The 21,818-nt window shown below is 37.3% G+C and overlaps 1 protein-coding gene across 9 annotated transcripts in view; it reads right to left on the bottom strand.

Moving 5' to 3' along the window:
* The window catches only part of EXOC6 (exocyst complex component 6), a 296,860-nt gene that overhangs the window by 30,856 nt on the left and 244,186 nt on the right, over positions 1 to 21,818 (bottom strand). For all 9 annotated transcript variants that reach the window (XM_042908852.1, XM_042908849.1, XM_042908850.1 and 6 more), the window contains one exon: positions 7,293 to 7,366. In XM_042908852.1, the coding sequence (XP_042764786.1) occupies positions 7,293 to 7,366 (74 nt within the window). The remainder of the gene's footprint in view (positions 1 to 7,292; positions 7,367 to 21,818) is intronic.

The following is a 21,818-nucleotide window of genomic DNA, read 5'->3' as shown; positions in this document are numbered from 1 at the left end:
TGTATGATGACAGACTGCACAGCAAAGGGAATGAAGGAACCATAACTACATGTAACAACATGTATAAATTTCACGAACATATTGAGCAAAAGAAGGCAGAACCTTCTAAAAAATTAATACTACATGATTTCATGTATACAAAGTTCAAAATCAGGCTGAATTGATCTGTGGTGTCAGGAGGTCATGAGGGGGTTACTCTTTGAGAGGGAGAACGGTAATGGCTGAAAGAACAGTAAGGGGAAGGGTCTCTTGAGGCGCTTACTGCTCAAGTTTTCTTTCTTGATCTGGACGTTACCGAGATTATTTCAATTTGTGAAAATCAGCAACAGTACACTCAAGAATTGCCTGAATGTATGTTATACTTCAATAAAGCATCTATTTGAAAAGTGTTATGAGATGCAAATATATTTTGTGTAATTCAGATTCTTCAGAGGAATGATTACTCCTTTTTCCCCTAGTTTGCCTAAAATCAAATACTTGAAAACCAGATATAATCCTAGATGGGGAAAGGAATATTATAAGGTCACTTATGACACAGAACTGTCATAGGAAGAAAACAATGGTAATTCCTGACTCATACCCAGGCTAACAGGAAATACATATTTGATTTTTCCTTTAAGGCTTTAGACTACATATTCCCAGATTTTTAAAAGGCTCTTCCTATGACAAGGTATCTGGTCCCTCACTAGAGCTGGAATTTTCTCTGTATCTCTGCAATGTGTGTCTAAATCACTATGCAAAACTCAAGGCACCATCTTAACAGCCCCAAAGCACGGTAGTCTAACCCAAATATGACACTTAACTAATGCAGTCTAAGAATTCCTAGCACGCTGTTGGTTCATTTGAGATTAACTAAAACTACCAGACCTTTTTCATATTATAAGTCAGATTTTCTACATCTTGTATTTTTAAAAATTTAATTTGAAAATATTAAATACAGGGGGCACCTGGTTGGCTCAGTCAATAGAGCATGTAACTGGTTTTTTTTAATATTTATTTATTTTGAGAGAGAGAGAGCAAGCAAGCACGAGTGGGAGAGGGGCAGAGAGAAAGAAAGAGAGAGAATCCCAAGCAGGCTCTGCGCTATCAGTGCAGAGCCCAACACAGGGCTTGAACTCACCAGCCATGAAATCATGACCTGAGTCCAAATCAAGAGTCGGACACTTAACCGACTGAGCCACCCAGGCGCCCCAGAAGAGCAAGCGACTCTTGATCCCAGAATCATGAATTTGAGCCCCATGCTGGGTGTAGAGATTACTCTAAAAAAAAAAAAGTGAAAAACAGTATTTAATATTTTCCTTGCTAAATTTAACTTTGTTCACTTTCACTTATCACTCAAGCCTACTAAGAACACTTTGATTCTGTCTTCTATCATCTTAGGTACTCGGAGCTTTGTGTCATCTATACATATAATTCGTATTTCTTCTATGTATTTATTATCTGGGTTATTATTTTAAAAATATATTGATTCCAAACCGTCAAAGATAGACATCTAGAGGGTGCTTAAAGAAGCATTTCCCAAAGTATGTTTCATGTAATACAACCAAAACTGAGTAAGGGAGATGTTCTGTGATGAGTTTGGGAAATGCGGGGTTACCACAGAATTTCTCAGTCCTTACAATTCTAACGCACATGGTAAGTGTTTGAGAGGGAATTAGAGTATAAAATGTTTCCGAAACTTAGCTGACCTGGAAATGCCTTTAAAGAAATTTTTTCTCATCTTGAGAAATCAGTGTTCCCTGGAAAGACACTTTGAGAAATAAATACTGCCCAAGGGTAGTAATGATCCAAAGCCAACTTCTTTAGGCAAAAGACCGTTTTATTTTTATTTACTTATTATTATTTTTTTAAGTAGGCCCTATCCCCAATGTGGGGCTTGAACTCATAACCCTGAGATCACAAGTCACATGCTCTACTGACTAGGCCAGCCAGGTGCCCCAAGAGATCGTTTTATTAGCTTCAAATCCACCTAATTGCATTACCATCCAACCTACCTAAACTTCTTAATATTGTCTAAAAGTTTATCAAGACATTTGTTGAATGCAGCAATGATATCTTACAGTCTAATTTATCAGAAAGTGAAACAGGATCAGGTAAAGAGGCTTTAGTATTAGGATTAGTAAGCCATGGATGCTCAGTCTACTGTGAGAGTTGGGTTCAGTAAGAAGCTATAAAGATGAGATTTAGATTTTGAAGTTTCCCACAAAATCGGCTACATTTTAAAAGTTTTGGTGATTAAAAACTAATCTTTAGTTACCTGAAAAATTCACTTACATGGGACACTTCCTTTTCTAATGATATTTAGTGAAATATTTCTGTGTATTAAGAATGAGTTATAGGGGTACCTGGCTGGCTCAGTTGGAGAAGTACACAACTCTTGATCTTGGGGTTGTGAGTTCAAGCCACATGTTGGATTATTTAAAAAAATTAGTTATAAAAAATGATCACTGAATTCTGTATACCATCTAGAGAGTATTATAATAAAAAAAGCTGGAATTCTTTAAGGCTTTCATACATTGTCAAAAAATTTTACAATTCATTTGAAATCCATTTGAAAGATTATTTAACAAAATAGACGGTCTTTATAGAAAATAGACATGTGTAAGTTTCCAAAGTTCTTCGTTCAGTGAATTAATTTCAGAACTGGGGGTAGGAGGATGATAGGATCTACTTACAAAAAAAGTTTACACATACATATTATATTAAAACAGCACATCTAAAATTGACTGAGACAGTACCTTCATATAATGCAGTCCCAGTACCACTAGTCCTCTGCATCGTCTATGGGGTAGAAGACCTTAAGATGTTGTTGAGATAACTGGCTTCCATTAGCAAGCATGTGATTGGCAGGATGATAAAGTCTTTTCACTCACAGGTCAGCTATTTCCTTTTCTTTAAAAGAGGGCAATTCTGATGATCCATCTTTTAGCTACAGTCTCTCATTGAGTCCCAATTCTCCTGCCTTCAGCTTTGATATGGTTCTAACTTTCCTCTTGTATCAGCTCATACTTGTCATCAACTCCTCTATTCAGAACAGCAAATATCAGGAGTTTGACCTCAGGGCAAAGTCCGGGTGGGCAGGTAAAATTTGACCACTGGACCTACTTCCTAATCTTTCATACCCAGCAATTCATGAAGCAGTATCAAATTCAAACTAAAAAACAGAAGCATGACCCCTTATAAGTACTATGAAAAGGGCTCTTTTGCCTTTCTAAGTATACTTGAAAAGAACTGTCAGCCACCCTATTAAGACAGAAATGGATCACAGACTAGAAAAAAAGAAGGAAAGGTGCAGAAACCCAACTGAAATGTAAATAAAAGTGTTAGCACCCTCTTTATGTTTGGTAATATAGTACTTCATATAAAAGGTATTAAAATAATATTCCATGAAATGTCTTTATGAAGTCAGGAACATTAAAACATTATTGAAACTTTAAGACATCTTTATTTAAATAACACTGACATCGGATACAAAAACTTCTATCACCTCATATGAAACATCAAAGACTAATTTTATTTTCAGTCAATTCCTATACTTGGCATTTCACCACTTAACTGTTTACAGATTAATTTGAAAAACAAATGTATATGAAAAATAACTATCTTTGTCAAGTTATTAAATCCAAGCTTCTAATACCGTAAAATTCAAGTATGTCTCAGTGGTCTGGCAGCTAAAGACAAAAATTAATAGCATCTTGTTTCAGGATACAAAAGTACAAAAATAAAGCATGATTAATTTTTAACATTAATAATCACGGAAAATTATTTTAGCCTCCTTTTAAAAACTAGGATAATACATTAAAAATGAGCTCATTAAAATTTATCCACTAGTAACTTCCACTGCATACTAAGTATCATACTTTTTTAAAGTTTATTTATTTATTTTGAGAGAGAGAGGGGGGAAGGGGCAGAGAAGGAGAGAACCCCAAGCAGGCTCCATGCTGCCAGCGCAGAGTCAGAAGTCAGGCTCGATCCCACAAGCCAGGGGATCATGACCTGAGCTGAAATCAAGAGTCAGATGCTTAACTGACAGAGCCACCCAGGTGCCTCTAAATATCATACTTTAGAACTGTGGTTTTTTAGTTGTTTTTTTTTTTAATATTTATTTATTGAGAGAGAGAGAGAGAGAGAGAGAGAGAGAGAGAGAGAACAAGTGGAGGGGCAGAGAGAAAAGGAGAGAGGGAATCCCAAGCAGGCTCCACACTGTCAGCGCAGAGTGCAGAACTCACGAACCGTGAGATCATGACCTGAGCTGAAATCAAGAGTCGGACGCTTAACTGACAGAGCCACCCAGGCACACCAAAACTGTGTTTTATATTAAATAGTTATTTCTATATAAATCTTTAACAGCTTTACATGTGTCATAATAGATTTCAGAATTCTAAATATTTCCGATAGATTTTTTTTATTCACTTAAAAGTTTCTTAAAAAGTTACACTAATGAGGAAGAGTCAACCAGGACTTAATGTCTGTAAGTGCACCTACATGAAAAGTAAATTCAACCCAAAAGACTTGAGATTTTTATTAATATTTCTAAGTATGCCTTAATAGTAATTCCATGAGGGAATGCTTTACATAGGGTTGTAAAAAGGCCTTCTTTGGTGTCTTTGAAGGAAGAAAGTACCTGGGATCAGAGTTTTAATCTGCACTGAGCCAACCACCTATCTGAACAAATCAAAGAACAGAATTTTTACCCATAGTTTCAAAAACTATGTGGTCCTATTCACAACTCTTCAATGAGATTACCAACTAGTTAACACCATACAAATTCATACAAAACTGAGAAAGTATCACATAATAAATTTCAAATTTTCTGGGAACAGATTATTCGTATATAATGGGAGATATCCTCAAATTACATACTCGTTAGCTTGGAGAACATATTCATGTCCTTGTAACAGGGAAACTTAACCCCAGTACATGGCTGTAACCTAACTGAGAAATGAACATACAACCAAGCCTATTTCCAGCTTGCTAAAGGACTCCATTTTTTGTATCAGATCATCTTATTCAGGGCAATAAGACTGCGACAGAATTCCTAAAAGAAATAGACCTACCTTCAACAGAAAGAATACCTTCTAGTAAACTAGAATAAAAGTTCAGAGTCTACCTTCTTCATTTTCTACTATCTTCTCCAACTTAGTAAGGCTAACCATTTACAGATCTAGGTCATCCATAACATTGTTCCTGGTGTGGCATAACGCATGAGTATTGACTGCATACAGAAATAAATATTAACATATATGTTCAGTGCTTTACAGATAAAATTGGGAGACAGGAATAATTTTTTCAGTTTCCTTCAAAACCTAACTTGAAGATATACCATTTATATCTACATGACTCACTGTCCTATAAGTATTCCTAAGCAGTTTGTGGGTGTTTTGTTTCTCTAAAAGAGTTTTAAGCTCCACAAGAACTAAACTCTCCCTTATATTATTTTTGTGTCTATTTCAACCACATCACCTCTCTCCAAATAATCAGTACATAGTAATACATCTTTATAGAACACTGGTATGGAATTAAAGCAAAAACACCTCTATTCTCAAACATTTACTGAAATCACAATTCTTTAACTGCTGAAATTGGTCCTGCTCTAAACATCACTGTTGGTAGAGTCTATTTATATCAATGGTGGGGCCCCATCCCAGACATCTCCATCCCCAAAGGGGCTGGGACCATTAATAAACATTAATCACAGTGTTGTTGTTGTTTTTTAAGATTTTATTTTTAAGTAATCGCTATACCCAGTGTGGAGCTTGAACTCAGAACCCCTGGATCAATAATCACACGGCCAGCTAGGTACCTCCACAGTGGCTTTGTTTTAATTCCATCTCCATTTGGTTCTTCTTGTCAAGGGCAGCAGTCACTCCTGTTGTCAATTTTGTATCCCTGAGCCCTCTACCTTGGATCCACCCCCCCCTCCATACTCCTGTGCCTCTCAGCTCTATTAAACTCCTTAAGCTTAAGATTAAGAAAAAAAAAAGGAGGAGGGGGGAAAGAGGAAGAAAGAAATAATAAGAAAAAATATGGGAGACATGGATAAAGGGTAATAGGAACTAAATAAAATGACAAGTGTAGAAATGTCAAAGAGTAGTAAAATGATTAGAAGAGATTAAAAATGATTAGGAGATATTATACTGGGGCACCTGGGTGGCTCAGTGGTTTAAGCATCTGACTCTTGATTTCGGTTCAGGTCACGATCTCACAGTTTGGGAGTTTGAGCCCCACATTGGGCTCCATGCTGATGGTGCACAGCCTGCTTGGGATTCTCTCTCCCTCCCTCTCTGCTCCACCCCTGCTCTCTCTCTCTCTCTAAATAAACTTTGAAAAATTATCATATTTCTTACTCAGAGTTACATGACCAGAAAAGAATTATGTTAATGTATAATTACCTTTTTAAAAGTAGTTTTATCCTTTTTTCTGGAGGCATACAGATAATTTACTGAAAAAAACATTCTTGGGGCACGTGGGTGGTTCAGTCAGTTAAGCATCTGACTCTTGATTTCGGCTCAGGTTATGATCTCACGGGTTCAGGAGATCGAGCCCCACGTCTGGTTCTGCACTGACAGCTTGGAGCCTGCTTGGGATTCTCTCTTTCCCTCTCTCTCTGTTTGTGCATGCGCACGTGTGCGTGCTCTCTCTTTCTCAAAATAAATAAACATTTTAAAAAAGCATTCTTTATCACTGGCAAAATATTAAGCAAGGGGCTCCTTTCTACATTGTAATAATTTACATTTGACTTGGGTCCTGACACTAATTATATCACCAATTTTCATATAGGACCATGAAATCATTAAGAAATAACTCAAACTTCAGGGGTGCCTGGGTGGCTCAGTCAGTTGAGCATCTGACTCTTGACAGCAGCTCAGGCTGTGATCAAGATCATGCTGAGTGTGGAGCCTGCTTGGGATTCTCTTTCTCCCCCTCCCTCTACATCTTCCCTGCCTCACACACATGCACTTTCCCTCTCTCAAAATAAATATATAAACATTAAAAAAAAACCAAAGAACTCAAATTTCAAGTGTCATTACACCAAAGTATAAAGTTATTTAGTCATGTGCTTAGAAGGTAATGACCAAGTTAGATATTCACCAATGAGAATGCTCCATGAGGTTGAGACACCAAATAGAAACAGAAGTTCAGAGAGAAGGGCCAAACTCATAGTTATCAAAGAAGCAATTTTTCAAAGAAAGGTTGTTTCAAGGCAAAAGAGCAAGCATTCCTGTAGCATTAGAAAAAAAAAAAGACAACAGTTGATGGCAATAAGTGAGAACTACATTATTACATCTTACTTGTCTGAGGTCAATGAATGCTAGCTGCAGGGTATCCCCCTGGAATCCTGGCACGGGCTCAGAGCTGGCAAACACTATTTTAAAAAAAAGAATAAAAACAAGATTGTGAAATATACAAGGATTTAGCCACTAAATTAATTTCTACTCATTACAAATGTATTATAATATTTACACATAATCATTTCAAATGAAGGCTATTTATGGCCTTCAATTTCCACTACTAAGAATGCTCTCCACACCCATTACCACAAATATTTTAATAATTTTAAACTTCTAATCTACCGTTTAATCACTGTAATCCTTAATTACAATAAATTTAGAATGGTTATCCCAGAAAAAGTTCAAGAGTAGTAATATACTTCAATCAAGAAAATTTTTCTGACTCTATTTAGCCTTAGGTGAATGATTATAGAAGCATTTTGAAACTATACCAATTCCATGGCTGTCAACATATTTCAAAAATTCTCCTTTGTTACAGAACATGCTTATAAAAATCCTACCTCTAGCTAAAAGCAATAATGGGCAGACACATAAAAAGTCAGCTTTATATGCAGACAACAGGTAAAGTGTTCTAAGTAGCAAAATGACGATGATGCAGGAATGTCTGTTCATGTCTAATAATTTTTTTCCATAGAAGGAATCTCATCTCTTTAAAAACTAAAAAATACTCTAAAACTGAAAAATACTTCAAAAATTTTTTTCAACAATTTTTTTACTTGAAAATTTTTAATACTAGTAACATAGCTTGTTTAGTTACATTGAAGACAATTCCAGTATTAGTTATTTTGAAGACAAAAGACTTTTATCTCACAAAAAAGACCTCACTTTACATGAAAGCTTCTCTGATAAAAGAATGCCAGCAAGCATTCTCTCTCCTCATTAATATCTGAGTTTTCCTAAAAAACATTACAGATTTTTCATTTATGAATTTATGTAAGTCAGTATTTTAGAAGCCATTTAAATTTTCAACCTATATATATAGTTCTTGGAATAACAAAAATAATTCTAAGTTCAGTGCATTATATGTGAAATATAGTTTAGAAAGGCTCAGAATCATGTATTTGAATTTAAATACATGAAAGCTTAGCATAGCTTAATTTATCTGGCGCTTTTAGGGAATGAAAATGTCAAAATAAGTTTTTGTTGCTGCTCTTGTTTAAAGATAGTGTTAATTTTGCTTTAAGCATTAAAACTTTTTAATCTTAAGTATTTTTTGATGGAATTTTAAACTGTAACATAATACTTCCTTTGGTTTTAAACTTTTTTTTTGAGTTTTCTAAATATTATTCAAACATTTCTTAATTCTCTGGATTACTGTTAAGAACATTTTTTATTCTGTACAGTACAATACATTCCCAGGGCTGCCGCAGTATTAAGGTCCTTTATTTATTTATTTATTTATTTATTTATTTATTTATTTATTTATTTAAATAGCTCAGAATGCTGTGCTGTTTGGGTTCTTGTATCTAGCCTTTATAATTTTTCTGCCTTCTCTCTTGCAGTTTTAACATCAATTCTTATTCCCTGCTCTCTCACTCATCTTATTAATATGCTACCTTTTATAGTCTTAAACTGGCTAGTCAGCTAATCAACTACTAGAATTGTGTCTAAAGAGCAAATACAGCCTGAGCAGGGGCCTCTCCCACAAGTAAGGTAAATGGGTTTTATATATGCCTTTGAGTATATGTACTTTTCTAGTAAGAGTAACCTTTTTGCTACTCAGAGGTGTATCATTTTTTCCCTTTATTTCTTGGTTCCCTGCTATGTACTTAACTACATATGTAGTTACGGCCATTAGATAGGTGACTCATTAGATAGATAGGTGACTCACTTTTCTCAGGCCCCCTATTTCCAGAAAACTATGATTTACTGAGCAAATCCAGCCACACTTCTCAATATTTAGTGTAATTCATTCACATCATTGCCTTTTCGTACAGCGAAGAGTAGCATACTTTCATACTGTAGCAACCCCATCACCCCCAACCATGTCCCCAGTAATTGAGTTGTCCTTCTCTAGTACCATCAGGTCTTAATTGAAAAATAATAAACAAAATTATAATAACCTATTAAAAGTAAAAGTATTTTTTTAATGTTTACTTATTTTGAGAGAGAGTGTGTGTGTGAGTCAGGAGAGAGGCAGAGAGAGAGAGAAGAGAGAATTCTAAGAAGGCTCTGCACGGACAGCGTGGGGCTTGATCTGAAGCACTGTGAGACCATGACCTGAGCCAAAATCAAGAGTCAGACACTTAATTGACTGAGCCACCCAGGTGCCCCAAAAGTACTTTTTAATTTAAAGAGTAAAAAGTAGTTTTCTTAAGACCACCCAGTATATTGTTGGCTGTTTTGACCACAATCTCAGGCTACTGTTTCCAAGTAACAGTTCACTATGAATCCCTAATGGTTTCCCACCAAGGCTGTAAATGTTAGCTCAGCTTCTACCATTTCCACGTATACATACCCATACACAGAAAATAAATACTTCCTTTAACACAAGGAGACTTACTTTATATATCAGGCATAAAAATAAACTCAATTTCAATTATTATCTAATTCTCCCAGATTTCTCTCCCAGATTAAGATTAATATCTTAATCTACCAGAATTTTTCTGGACTGAAAATAATCTGCCATTTTCTTCTCTTTCAGAAGTTCCTATTTAAGGCACTGTAGTTTAAGCCCCATTACTTGGCATCAAACCAAAGAGCTTAGTGTCAAAATTATAATAGTACCATACATTTAAATAGCACCTCACAGTTTACAAAGCACTTTCTCACACACCACCTACTTTGATCATCACAATAACTTATTTTAGTAAATAGGACATGCAGATGATGGATCATAAAATCTTGCAGCTAGAAGAGAAACTCCCTTTGAAATACTTTCACTAGTCTCCTGAAGGCTTTTAAAAGCCACTCAGTACTTCATTTCATAGATTAAAAAATTAAACATGTCGTGACATTCCCAGGATCACATAGCTAATTCAGATCTCCTAGCATTCAATCCATTGATCCAGAATCTGATAAAATATTTAGCCTCTATCTTTTATCCTATCTCTCACAAGAACCTAACTAATATGGAAGTGCCACTTACTAATTTATAGCTCTCAGGCTTCTTCTCAAATGTGTTCTAGGGAGGGGCGCCTGGGTGGCGCAGTCGGTTAAGCGTCCGACTTCAGCCAGGTCACGATCTCGCGGTCCGTGAGTTCGAGCCCCGCGTCAGGCTCTGGGCTGATGGCTCGGAGCCTGGAGCCTGTTTCCGATTCTGTGTCTCCCTCTCTCTCTGCCCCTCCCCCGTTCATGCTCTGTCTCTCTCTGTCCCAAAAATAAATAAAAAAAAAAAAAAAAAAAAAATGTGTTCTAGGGATAGAAGACAATTTAGCAATCTGATAGTCATCTGGTACCGAGGACCATTTGTAATTATATGCTATTCAATTTGTTCAATGGCTTCATATTTTTTTCTTCTTTAAAACTCAAATTCACTCAGTCCTGTTGTCTCTACCTTCTGAAACATCTTGAGTCTGAATCTGACTCTACCTTAGTCCAAGCTATCTTCTTGCTTGGATGTTAACACACACTCCTTTCTTATCTCTCTGCTTCTTCTGTGCCACTCTTCCATCCACTACTCCCTGTGTGATTTATGTAAGATATAAATGTGATTGGTGCCACTTCATAGTTTAACATTTTTTTCAATGGTTCCCCATCACCTTCACAATAAAGCAAGACAAAAAAGGTCCTTTATAATCTGGCCTGTGCCTATTTCTTTAGCCTCATCTCTTACCACTTCCCTAGGAGCACCTTAAACTCTTTCTATACCAAACTACCTGCACTTCCTTGCATATGCCACAGTCCCTTTCCATAGTTTCTGTTATCCTTCTGCCTGGAGCAGCCTTTCTCCCCTTTTTTTCCATCAGATAACTCTTACTTATCCTTCCATTCAATCATCACCTTCAGTGAAAAACTTCCATTATCTTACAAGCTGGGTGAGTCTCTCCTTGTTCTCACTGCAACTTCCTGTGCACAGGCTAACCACACCACCCATTTTGCTATCTTTTAATTGTTTGCCTTTCTCCTCTTCTTTTCCATCAGATAACTCTTACTTATCCTTCCATTCAATCATCTTCATTACCCCACAGGCTGGGTTAGCCTCTCTACACCACCTATTTTGCTATCTTATAATTGTTTATCTGTCTGGGTCTTCCCACCTGACCAGGAACTCCCTAGGGTAGAGAATATATTTTCATTTCCACATCCCTATCACCTAGCACGATGCCTGACATGTAATGAGTAGTCAATAGAAGTTTCTTAAATGAATGAAGGAAAACTGAACAAATGAACAAATAAATTCTAAAGGGATGCTATCCAGTCTTGGTAATTGATATATTATGTAGCTTGTTGTTTAGCTCATGAATGGCGCTGTCCAATAGAATGTTATTCAATAATGGAAATGTTATGTATCTGCACTTAACTGAATTTTTAGTTAATTTAAGTTTAATAGCCACATATGGCTAATGGACTGTAGAGCTAAAACATTCTGTGTTTATATACTACATTTATTTCAAAATAATTGAGGATGGCTCAAAAACATTAGGGGTATTGTTTTTACTAATTAAAACTAAATTGTTGAGTTCTTCCACTAAACAAGAAACTTGTGAGACGCAGAGATCATTTCTTTTACTTTTATATAATCCATGTCTGGTGTATCGGAAATATCCAGTAAATGTGTTGAATGAATGAATGAAAATAAAAATAATTCATTTCTCTGCCGACTCCATAAAACGGTCATCCCCCAACACTTGCAGTGCAGCTCTTCCTGCCCATGGGTCCTGTCCCTGTGCTTTAATAAAATCACCTTTTTGCAGCAAAAAAAAAAAAAAAAAAAAAATTCATTTCTATTAATATTGCCTATTGGTCCTAATAATTTTATTTTTTTTTAATTTTAAAAAATGTTTATTTATTTTTGAGAGAGAGACAGAACGTGAGCGAGGGAAGAGCAGACAGGGAGGGAAACACAGAATCCAAAGCAGGCTCCAGGCTCTGAGCTGTCAGCACAGAGCCCGACATGGGGCTTGAACTCACAAAGGCGAATTTATGACCTGAAGTTGGACACTTAACCGACTGAGCCACCCAGGTGCCCCAATGGTCCCAATAATTTTAGAGATAGATTTCAACCTCTGAAGTTTTAAAGCATTGAATATTAATTTTTGGAATCCCTTTAAGTATTATCTTCAGATTTCTTCTTGGCTCATCCAGATCCTCATTTTGTATATGATTTGTCATATTTTGGGGTTTCTAGGTTTTCCCTCCAGTCATCTTTTCACTATTTCTATTTAATAATCCTACTTTCCTATTATGATATCTGTGTCTGTGTCACTTAGCCATGCCATGAGGGGTATTTTTAAAAAACACGAATTGGGAGTGCCTGGATGGTTCAGTCCGGTTAAGCATCAGACTCAATTTTAGTTCAGGTCATGAGCTCATGGTTCATGAGTTCAAGCCTTGCATCAGGCTCTGTGCTGACAGCAGGGAGCCTGCTTGGGATTCTCTTTTTCTCCCTTTGTCTCTGCCCCTCCTCTGCTTGTGCTATCTTTCTCTCTTTCAAAATGAATTAAAAACCAACCAACAAACAAACAAACACGCATTGATCCTGGTCTTCCAATAAAATTTAAACATAGTTTCCAGGAAAAAAAAAAGTTTCTGGGCTTTCTAAAGTTTTGTTTTTTGTTTTTGTTTTTTTAGGGGGGTCAGAAAAAGGCAGCAGAAAGAGTGAGAGAATCTCAAGCAGGCTCCATGGTCAGCATGAATCCTGACATGGGGCTCACTTCCACAACTGTGAGACTATGACCTGGGCTGAGATCAAGAGTCTGAGGCTTAACTGAGCCACCCAGATGCCCCAAAAGATTTTGTTTTTAAGTAATACCTTCACCCAACGTGGGTGGGGCTTGAACTTACATCCCCAAGACCAAGACTCTCATGCTCCACTGACTGAGCCAGCGAGGCACCCCTAAAGTATTTTTTTTAATGTTTACTATTTATTTTTGAGAGGGGGGAAGGGGTAGAGAGGAAGACAGAGGATCCTAAATGGAATCTGTGCTAACAGCAGAGAGCCCGATGAGAGGCTCTAATTCACGAACCATGAGATAATGACCTGAGCCAAAGTTGGACACTTAACTGACTAGGCCACCCAGGAGCCCTAATCTTTTTTTTTTTTCCTTAAATAAAGCTAGTATAAAACTTTGGGGGGTTTTCCCCTCTTTTTTTAAACATTTATCTATTTTGAGAGAGAGAGAGAGAGAGAGAGAGAGAGCACGCGCACATGTGGAACAGCACAGAGATGGGAGGGGCAAAGAGAGAGGGAGAGAGAATCCTAACCAGGCTCTGCCTTATCAGCACAGAGCCCTACACAGAGCTCAATCCCATAAGCTGGGAGATCATAACCTGAGCTGAAATCAAGAGTCAGACACCTAACTACTAAGCCACACAGGCACCCCTGGGTTTTTTTCTCTTAAATGTCCAATTTGACCATTTATTTTTTGAAAGCAAAATAACTTCATGACATACTCATTTCCTCTTATTTTATGCTAGAATATGGAACTTCATAATAATAAATGATCCAAAGTTTTAAAATACCCTAAAAGAAAGACTAGAAAGGGAGATGTCTGATCTTACTGGGAAGGTCATTTAAAATAACAGAGTAAACATCTGCTATATCAACCTAACCAGGAAGAGGACAAGTCTGAATTAATTTAGAAGAAAACTGAAAGCAAAAAATAATACATGCTATGTAAACTGTGATTATAATGACCAAAAAATGTCTTCCAAATTATCCATCTCTTAAGTTTTAAGATACTAAAGAATATTTGTAGATAAAAACACAAGTTATTTGTATATATAACAGCAATTTGCCTTCAGGATCTAAATAAAGACGTGCAGGATTTGGTATGGGAGTACAAAGACTGCTAGGATGTCAGACTGTAAGTATATATCCTGGCATGGAAGTACAAAACCTTCCCTGAAATTAAATACAGAGGAAATAAGTCCTTAAACAATCTTGTCCTAGGCAGACAGCTATTTTTACTGTGGAGTAGGGAATGTGCATTATTTGGACAACATCTACACAGGACATGTAGAATTGTCAGGGGGTGGGGGGGAAGGGAAAGAAAGAGTCATAAGAGCAAAAAGACCAAAAGAATTGACAAATGATTGAAAGAGAGGGTGAGGAGGTGAGGCTAGTCTGAAGACTGCCTGTGGATGGCAAAGCAGGGGCATATAAAATGGAATAATTTTGTAACTAAATAAAATGACTGGAAATAGTCTGCATATTGAAGAGATTCCTTATGATTCTGTTTCTTGCTAGAGCTGAAGATTTAAAGTAGCTAGGTAGAACTCAAGTTTTGGCTAGGCAAAGAAAGTATTTGAAGTGCACCAGTTGTGTCATTAGAAGGAATGACTAAGAGCACCATCTAGTGGTTTTTCTGATCATGAAGAACTCATGCCTGGGAGTCGAGGGTCTTATTAGAATTCTTGAGTCTTAGACTTATATTGTTACATGTGGTTGGCAGCAATGGGATATAAGCCTCTAGGACCAAATGCCCCTCTACATTCGTCACCTCACTTTTATATAAAGTAGTATCTAATCATCGCTCCTGGAATTACATATGGGCAAAGTAGTCTTATCTGATACCTTATGTCTATTAAAACCAGGACCAATTCACAGAGGCAAAATAGCATCCAGAAAGAGACACTGGGTTGGCGTCTGGGTGGCTCAGTCTGTTGAGCAACTTTGGCTCAGGTCGTGATCTCACAGTTTGTGAGTACAAGCCCCACATCAGGCTTGCTGCTGTCAGAGCAGAGCCTGCTTTGGATCCTCTGTTCCCTGCTCTCTGCTCCTCCTTTGTTCATGTTCTCTCTCAAACAAAAACAAAAACAGAAAAAAACAAACAAACAAACAAAAACAACAGCCACAACAACAACAAAACTAAACTAAAAAGAGGCACTGGGGCGTCTGCGTGACTCAGTCAGTTAAGCGTCTGACTCTTGATTTTTGCTCAAGTAATGATCTCAGGGGTTCATGAGTTAGAACCCTGCACTGGGCTCTACACTGACAGCTGCTTGCAATTCTCTCTTTCCCTCTCTCTATGCCCCTCCTCTGCACACTCTCACTCTGTCTCTCAAAATAAATAAATAAACTTAAAAAAAAGAGAGAGATACGAAAATACTGTTCTATGGATATATCCACACGATTTTCCCTGAATCCTTTTATTTGGAGGTATAGATCTCTTTTCAAGACTAGCATTAAGAGGCCTTGAGGTCAAAGCCGTGTGTGCGTGCACAAAGACACACGCAATCCATAAAGAGCCTTCATCTTTTTTTTTTTAAGTGGGCTAAGCCTTTATCCAAATTGAAAAAGACCAAGGCCTTTACATCTAGAGATTCATCTGTTCCTCAATAACTCACCATTGAAGCAGAGGCTAGTACTCTTCAATCTGGAGCTTTTCTAACACCTATGGATTTAAGATGTTAAACTCTTAGGAATGGATACCCTCATTTGGATATTTATATAGAATGTATTAAAAAGGACATTCTAGATCTATTTTGGGGTACTTCAACTCTTTCTGATTGCCTGATGCTCTGGAAATACTCTGTATTTTGTTAGTGATGTAAAAGATTTCAGAGATACCCTTATAAAAACTTAAGAGGACATTTTGATCTTTTCCTCTATGCATTTGCATTTGTAAGGAACCTATGTCGGGGCCCAATATATAACAGGTGTTTAGTAAGTACAAAACAAAAGCACACATAAGATTTAGAACATCTGCTTCATACCAAGCGTGGAAAATCCTCTTCCAACCAAGAAGCAATTTCTCTTGAAGTTATACAAAGTCTATTATAGGATCAAAGGTTCTATGCAGCTTTCAGAGGCAGCTACATTTGCAATTCCAAATGGACGCCTTCCTGACTTCTCCAACCAGGTAGTTATAGTAGCATTGTGGGTTATAGTCAAGTTAATCAAAAGTATCCACTTCATTCATGCATAGACCCTACCTCATATTCTTAATCTATATAAATTTTTCTCTGAATTAGGTCTACTTCTTATACTTTCTCACAGTACCAAATACTTTCAAAAAATTTAACAATTTACAATCATATTTACCAGGTGCAATTATTTAATGATTGCCTCCCCTGGGGTTAAATCCCAAGACAGTAACAATCTTTTCTATTTTGTTTATCGTTGTGTTGCCTAAATACCAAACACACAGTAGATAAGGAATTAATTAGTGTATTTACTCCAAAGCCCCACATTGCTTTGCCTTAAATTTTTCTGCATCTCAATCTTAAACTAGGATATATCTTGGAAATTATCAATTTCAAATCTTACATTTTATAGGAAAAATTGAGGCCTCTTGATTGTCGGTTTGTTCAAAGTCACTTGCCCAAAAAGAGCCAGGACTGGAACCATGGTCTCAACTTTCTGACATATATTCAGACCATCTTAAGGCTGATTTGAAAGAATTTTTAAAAAAATTCTATGTAAGGGGGCACCTGGCTGGTTCACTAGTGGAGCATGTGTCTCTTGATCTTGGGTTATAGGTTCAAGCCCCATGTTGGGTGTAGAGATTACTTAAAAAGTAAAACCTTAAAAAAAAAAGTTCTACATAAGTTCATATAATTCTGCATTCCTGAACCCAGACTTTAAAAAAAATTTTTTTCAATGTTTATTTATTTGTGAGAGAGAGAGACGGAGCACAAGCAGGGGAAGGGCAGAGAGAAAGGGAGACAGAGGGAGAGAGAGAGAGAGAAAGAAGGGTAGAGAGAGGGGGGGAACAGAGAATCCCAAGCAGGCTCCACATGGTCAGTGCAGAGCCCTATGTGGGGCCTGAACTCACCAACTGTGGGATCAATGACCTGAGCCGAAATCAAGTGTCAGACACAACCAACTGAGCTACCCAGATGCCCCATCCCATAAGAATATATTAAAGAAACTTTAACTCTTTAGCTCAGAACAGATAAGAGTTAAAGGGTTAAACATACTCATAAAATATGTTAAGAACTTTTATAAATGATTAGTTACGTCTGTATCAACAACTTAAATGGTCTTGAGTTAAAGTATAGCATATCAGTTGGCCTTAACTTTTTGACAACAAAGGCAGAACTTTAAGAGACAAATGTAAATTATAGAGACTTCTTGATTTGTTAATTTATTTATCAACAAATAATGCTGTGAACATAGCATTCTGCAAGGTGCCTACAACTAAAAATTCTATGTTGAATCTAACGATCTATCCTGGATGTTAAATCTCTCTTCTTCTCTCTCTGCCCCTCCTCCTCTCCCTCTCTCTTTCTCTCCTCTTTCTCTCCCTTTTCACACCTGTCCTCAGTATCCAAATCATGACATGCATTCTCTAGGTATCTTCCACTGTGTGATTCTAACCATCTTAATCATATCAAATTATACCTTTACCCACTCAACAATTTTATGTATTTCCTCCTCCTAAAGGTCTGGAGTCTACCCTTTTCTCTTCATCCCCACTGCCCAAAGTCAAGCTCTTTTTATCCGTCATGCAAAAAAGTTCTATAGTCTTTTACCAGGTTTTCCTACTTGCATTATCTCATTTCAGTTCAATTTCCACATGACATAGAGTTAACTTTCTATGATAGATTTTATCATATCATAGTCCTGATTAAAAAGCTTCCATAACTCTCCACTGCTTATTAAATAAAGTCCAAGCATTAAATAAAGTCCAAGCTTATTAAATAAAGTCTAACTTTTTTCAGCCATATCTTCTAACGCTTTCATCATGCATCTTGTAGTCTAGTCACACAAGACTGTTTGAAGAGTCCCTAAGTGTTCTCTCACCACAGTGTTTTTGTCTATGCCATTCCCTCTGCTCAGAATGCCCTTCCCTGCTTTTGATGAAATCTTACTCATCCTTTAAGACCCAGTTCAAATTTCACTTGTATCACGGTCGGGGTTTACCCCATGGAGTGAAGAATTGCTCCCTCTCTACTACAATGTATATTTATGTGAAGAATCGTTATTAAAAAATAACTGTTGGGGCGCCTGGGTAGCTTAGTCGGTTAAGCATCCGACTTCAGCTCAGGTCATGATCTCATGGTCCGTGAGTTCGAGCCCCGTGTCGGGCTCTGTGCTGACAGCTCAGAGCCTGGAGCCTGTTTCAGATTGTGTGTGTCTCTCTCTCTCTGCCCCACCCCTGTTCATGCTCTGTCTCTCTCTGTCTCAAAAATAAATAAACGTTAAAAAAAAAAAACCTGTTATGTCCTATTGTAGTTATTTACGTGTCTGTCTCCTCCCAACCAACCAGACTGAGATCTTTGAAGCTTCATTCATCCTGGATTTCCCAGTACATAACGGGTAATAGGTTCTCATTAAACATTTAAATAAATGAATCTTCTTATAAATCAGTTGACTTTACATGGGAAAAAAGTCAGATACAGATTGAAATTTTAGTGCAAGCCAGTTTAATTCACAAATATGTGTGTTACAAGGAATACTAGAAAAAATTGTTTAAAGCAGTAAGTGAGCACAAAGATCACTGAGAAGTCTTTCACCACCAGAAAAATAAAACAAAACAAACAAAAACTAAAAGCACATGGTTGAATGATGACAGAAACTAAATTATTTCCATCCTCCCACTTCCCCAGCTTCGGTGAGATGTCCAGTGGTTTCTACCAGCAGACTAACACTCTGAGGCCTAGGAAATATAATGTTTTCACAAAGTAATGATGATGGAAAAATAAACACTCTGTTTTCTGATCAAACCCAATTAAAGGAAACTCTAATTCAGAATAAAGACCATTTTGATGCTTATATTTCATGCTCACCTCCTATTGCTTAAATTGTTTGATGTAAACCTCAAGTTTCCCAGGATCTCTGGTGGTTCATGGTCTCTAATTCCTGATCCCTACTACCTGAATTCCTTGGACTCTGGATCTCTTGCTAGTATAACACAGAGTAGTAAGATTTTATGTTAATCTCAAGAACCAGTCACTGTCTTTTAAGTAACAATTTCTGAGCATCTTGAAGAGAAAGTAATTACTATGAGTCTATATGGATTTATGAAGAATCGTAGTAGTATCATCTTCTTCTTTTAAGGGGTAGATTGAGAAGAAAAATCCAAAGGTCGTTATTATCCCTATATGCAAGGTATCTGACAAACTTGCTCATTACTTTGAGCAAAACCATGAGTTAGGTTCAATTAGGGAATTAGTAACTGGCTGAAAAAAACCTCTTAAGATACTCATAAAATTCTGAATAATGGAAACAAGTCAATATGAAGGGCAGGCCCATATAATGTGGTACTCAAAGTTTACTGTGCATCAAAATCACCTAAGAGTCCTATTTAAGGAGAAACTGCTGGGTCTGGTGCCCAGAGTTCCCAATTCAGTAGGTGGGACCCAAGAATTCACATTTCTAATAAGTTCTCAGGTCCTCACCTGGGGATCAGGTTCTGAGAACCACTAATGTACTATAGCTCATGACATAGTTATATGGTTTTGTTCAACATTTTGCTAGTAGCCTCGTTAAATACATAAAAAGCATGATTACAAATCTGTGGATGATATTAAATTTTGATATAAAAAGATCTCAATAGGTTAGTTGTGGGACAAATCTTAAAATTTAATAGGGATAACTTTAAAATCCCAAAACAAGTATAGGATAAGAAAACAGAGCTTAATAATCTCCCTCCCTCAAGAGGCAAAGCATAAGAGACTCTTAAAAACTGAGAACAAGCTGAGGGTTGATGGGGGGTGGGAGGGAGGGGAGGGTGGGGGATGGGTATTGAGGAGGGCACCTTTTGGGATGAGCACTGGGTGTTGTATGGAAACCAATTTGACAATAAATTTCATACATTGAAAAAAAAAATAATCTCCCTCCCCCCCCCCAAGCACACACACACACACACACACACACACACACACACACGCATATAAAGAGAGGAAGAGAACGATACAGAGGTTTTAGAAGACTACAGCTTCAACAATAGAAGAGTATACTCTGGCAACCAAAATAGGTAATCGTAGTTTAGGTTTTATTAATAAAGTACAGATTATGGCACAATGTATTTGATAGTCCAACTGCAGATTATACTGGTTCTCCCACAACTGGGTATCTCTGTAGTCAACTTTGGGAACCAGACATTAAACAGAAGGTAGTCAAACCAGTTTGTTCAAAGAAGATGTTTGGATCTAAAATGGTATTACATGAGAACAGTAAGAGGAATTGTTGATGTCTGGCCTTCAGAAGATTTAGAAGGATGGAAGAGCAGTTTTCATATAATGGTCTTGTGGCTGAGAATTTGTTTTTTCTCTGTATGACCCTAGGCAGAACTGCCACATACAGACTGTATCGGACTGCTTACTACATATGGGTGTCCAGCTGAGGAGAGGAGAGGGGAGGAAGGGAAGGGCTCACATTTCACTTGATAAGCCATGTGCCTTGGTGGGAGTTGAGTCCAGCTGGGAAAGGGGTGAACTTTTTCTAGTTCATATAAAAGGGACAACTCTAGAGGACCTTTTCCTTATAGTAGGGATCCCACTTCTAATTTGCACAAAGGCAGTGGTGACAGTAGCCAAGGTAGAAGTAGCTCCATTGAGAGAAGTTGAGAGAAAGGGATTTCACCTCACTTTAAGAAACTGATAGAGTGATGTATTATACGGAAACACATTTTCTGAAGAGTAGTTAATCCCCCAAACTGGATGTTCAAGGACTAGCTGGACAACTTCTTGGCAGGGTTATTTAGAGAGGATTTCAAGGTAGAGGAGTATGTGTATCTTTATTACCAAGTGAGTGGTGAAACTCCATGATCGTTTGGCTTTTAGGATTCTACATTTGAACTACCTGTCTATCTTCTTTCTGATCCATACCCCAATTGATTCCTATGGTATCCAGATCCCTTCTCTTCACAAATCTATGATGCATTCTAGCCTTCCTCCTATCTAGCCAAATCCCTCTCCCCCTCTGCCTGCCTCAGTATGTAGAAAGCATACACACTGCATTCATACTGAAAACAAACCTTTTACCTTATTTTTTAAACTGTTTATTTATTTTGAGAGAGAGAGAGAGAGAGAGAGAGAGCGAGAGCATGAGCAGGGAGGGGCAGAGACAGAGAGGGAGAGACAGATTCCGAAGCAAGCTTGGCCCTGTCAGCACACAGCCTGATGCAGGCTCAGTTTAATGAACCATGAGATCATGACCTGAGTCAAAATCAAGAATGGAACACTGAACTGACTGAGCCACTCAGGTACCCCTAAACTGTGTATTTAAAAAAACTGCTTTCTGGAGTGCCTGGCTGGCTCAGTCGGTACAGCATGTGACTCTCGGTCTCCAGGTTGTGGGTTTGTGCCCTACGCTGGGTGTAGACATTACTTAAAAATAAAATCTTAAATTAAAAAAAAGAAAAGAAAAACAAGAAAAAGAAAATACTGCTTTTTTCCAGGTTTAAAAAAACAAAACTACTACTTAAAATGAAATGAAAACTTAATTCTCTTAATATATTCATTAGAAAAAAA

Source organism: Panthera leo, chromosome D2, assembly GCF_018350215.1.
Source record: "Panthera leo isolate Ple1 chromosome D2, P.leo_Ple1_pat1.1, whole genome shotgun sequence".
Lineage (NCBI taxonomy): Eukaryota > Metazoa > Chordata > Mammalia > Carnivora > Felidae > Panthera > Panthera leo.
The sequence above is the reverse complement of the archived record's forward strand: the minus strand, read 5'-3'. Positions and strand labels throughout refer to the sequence as shown.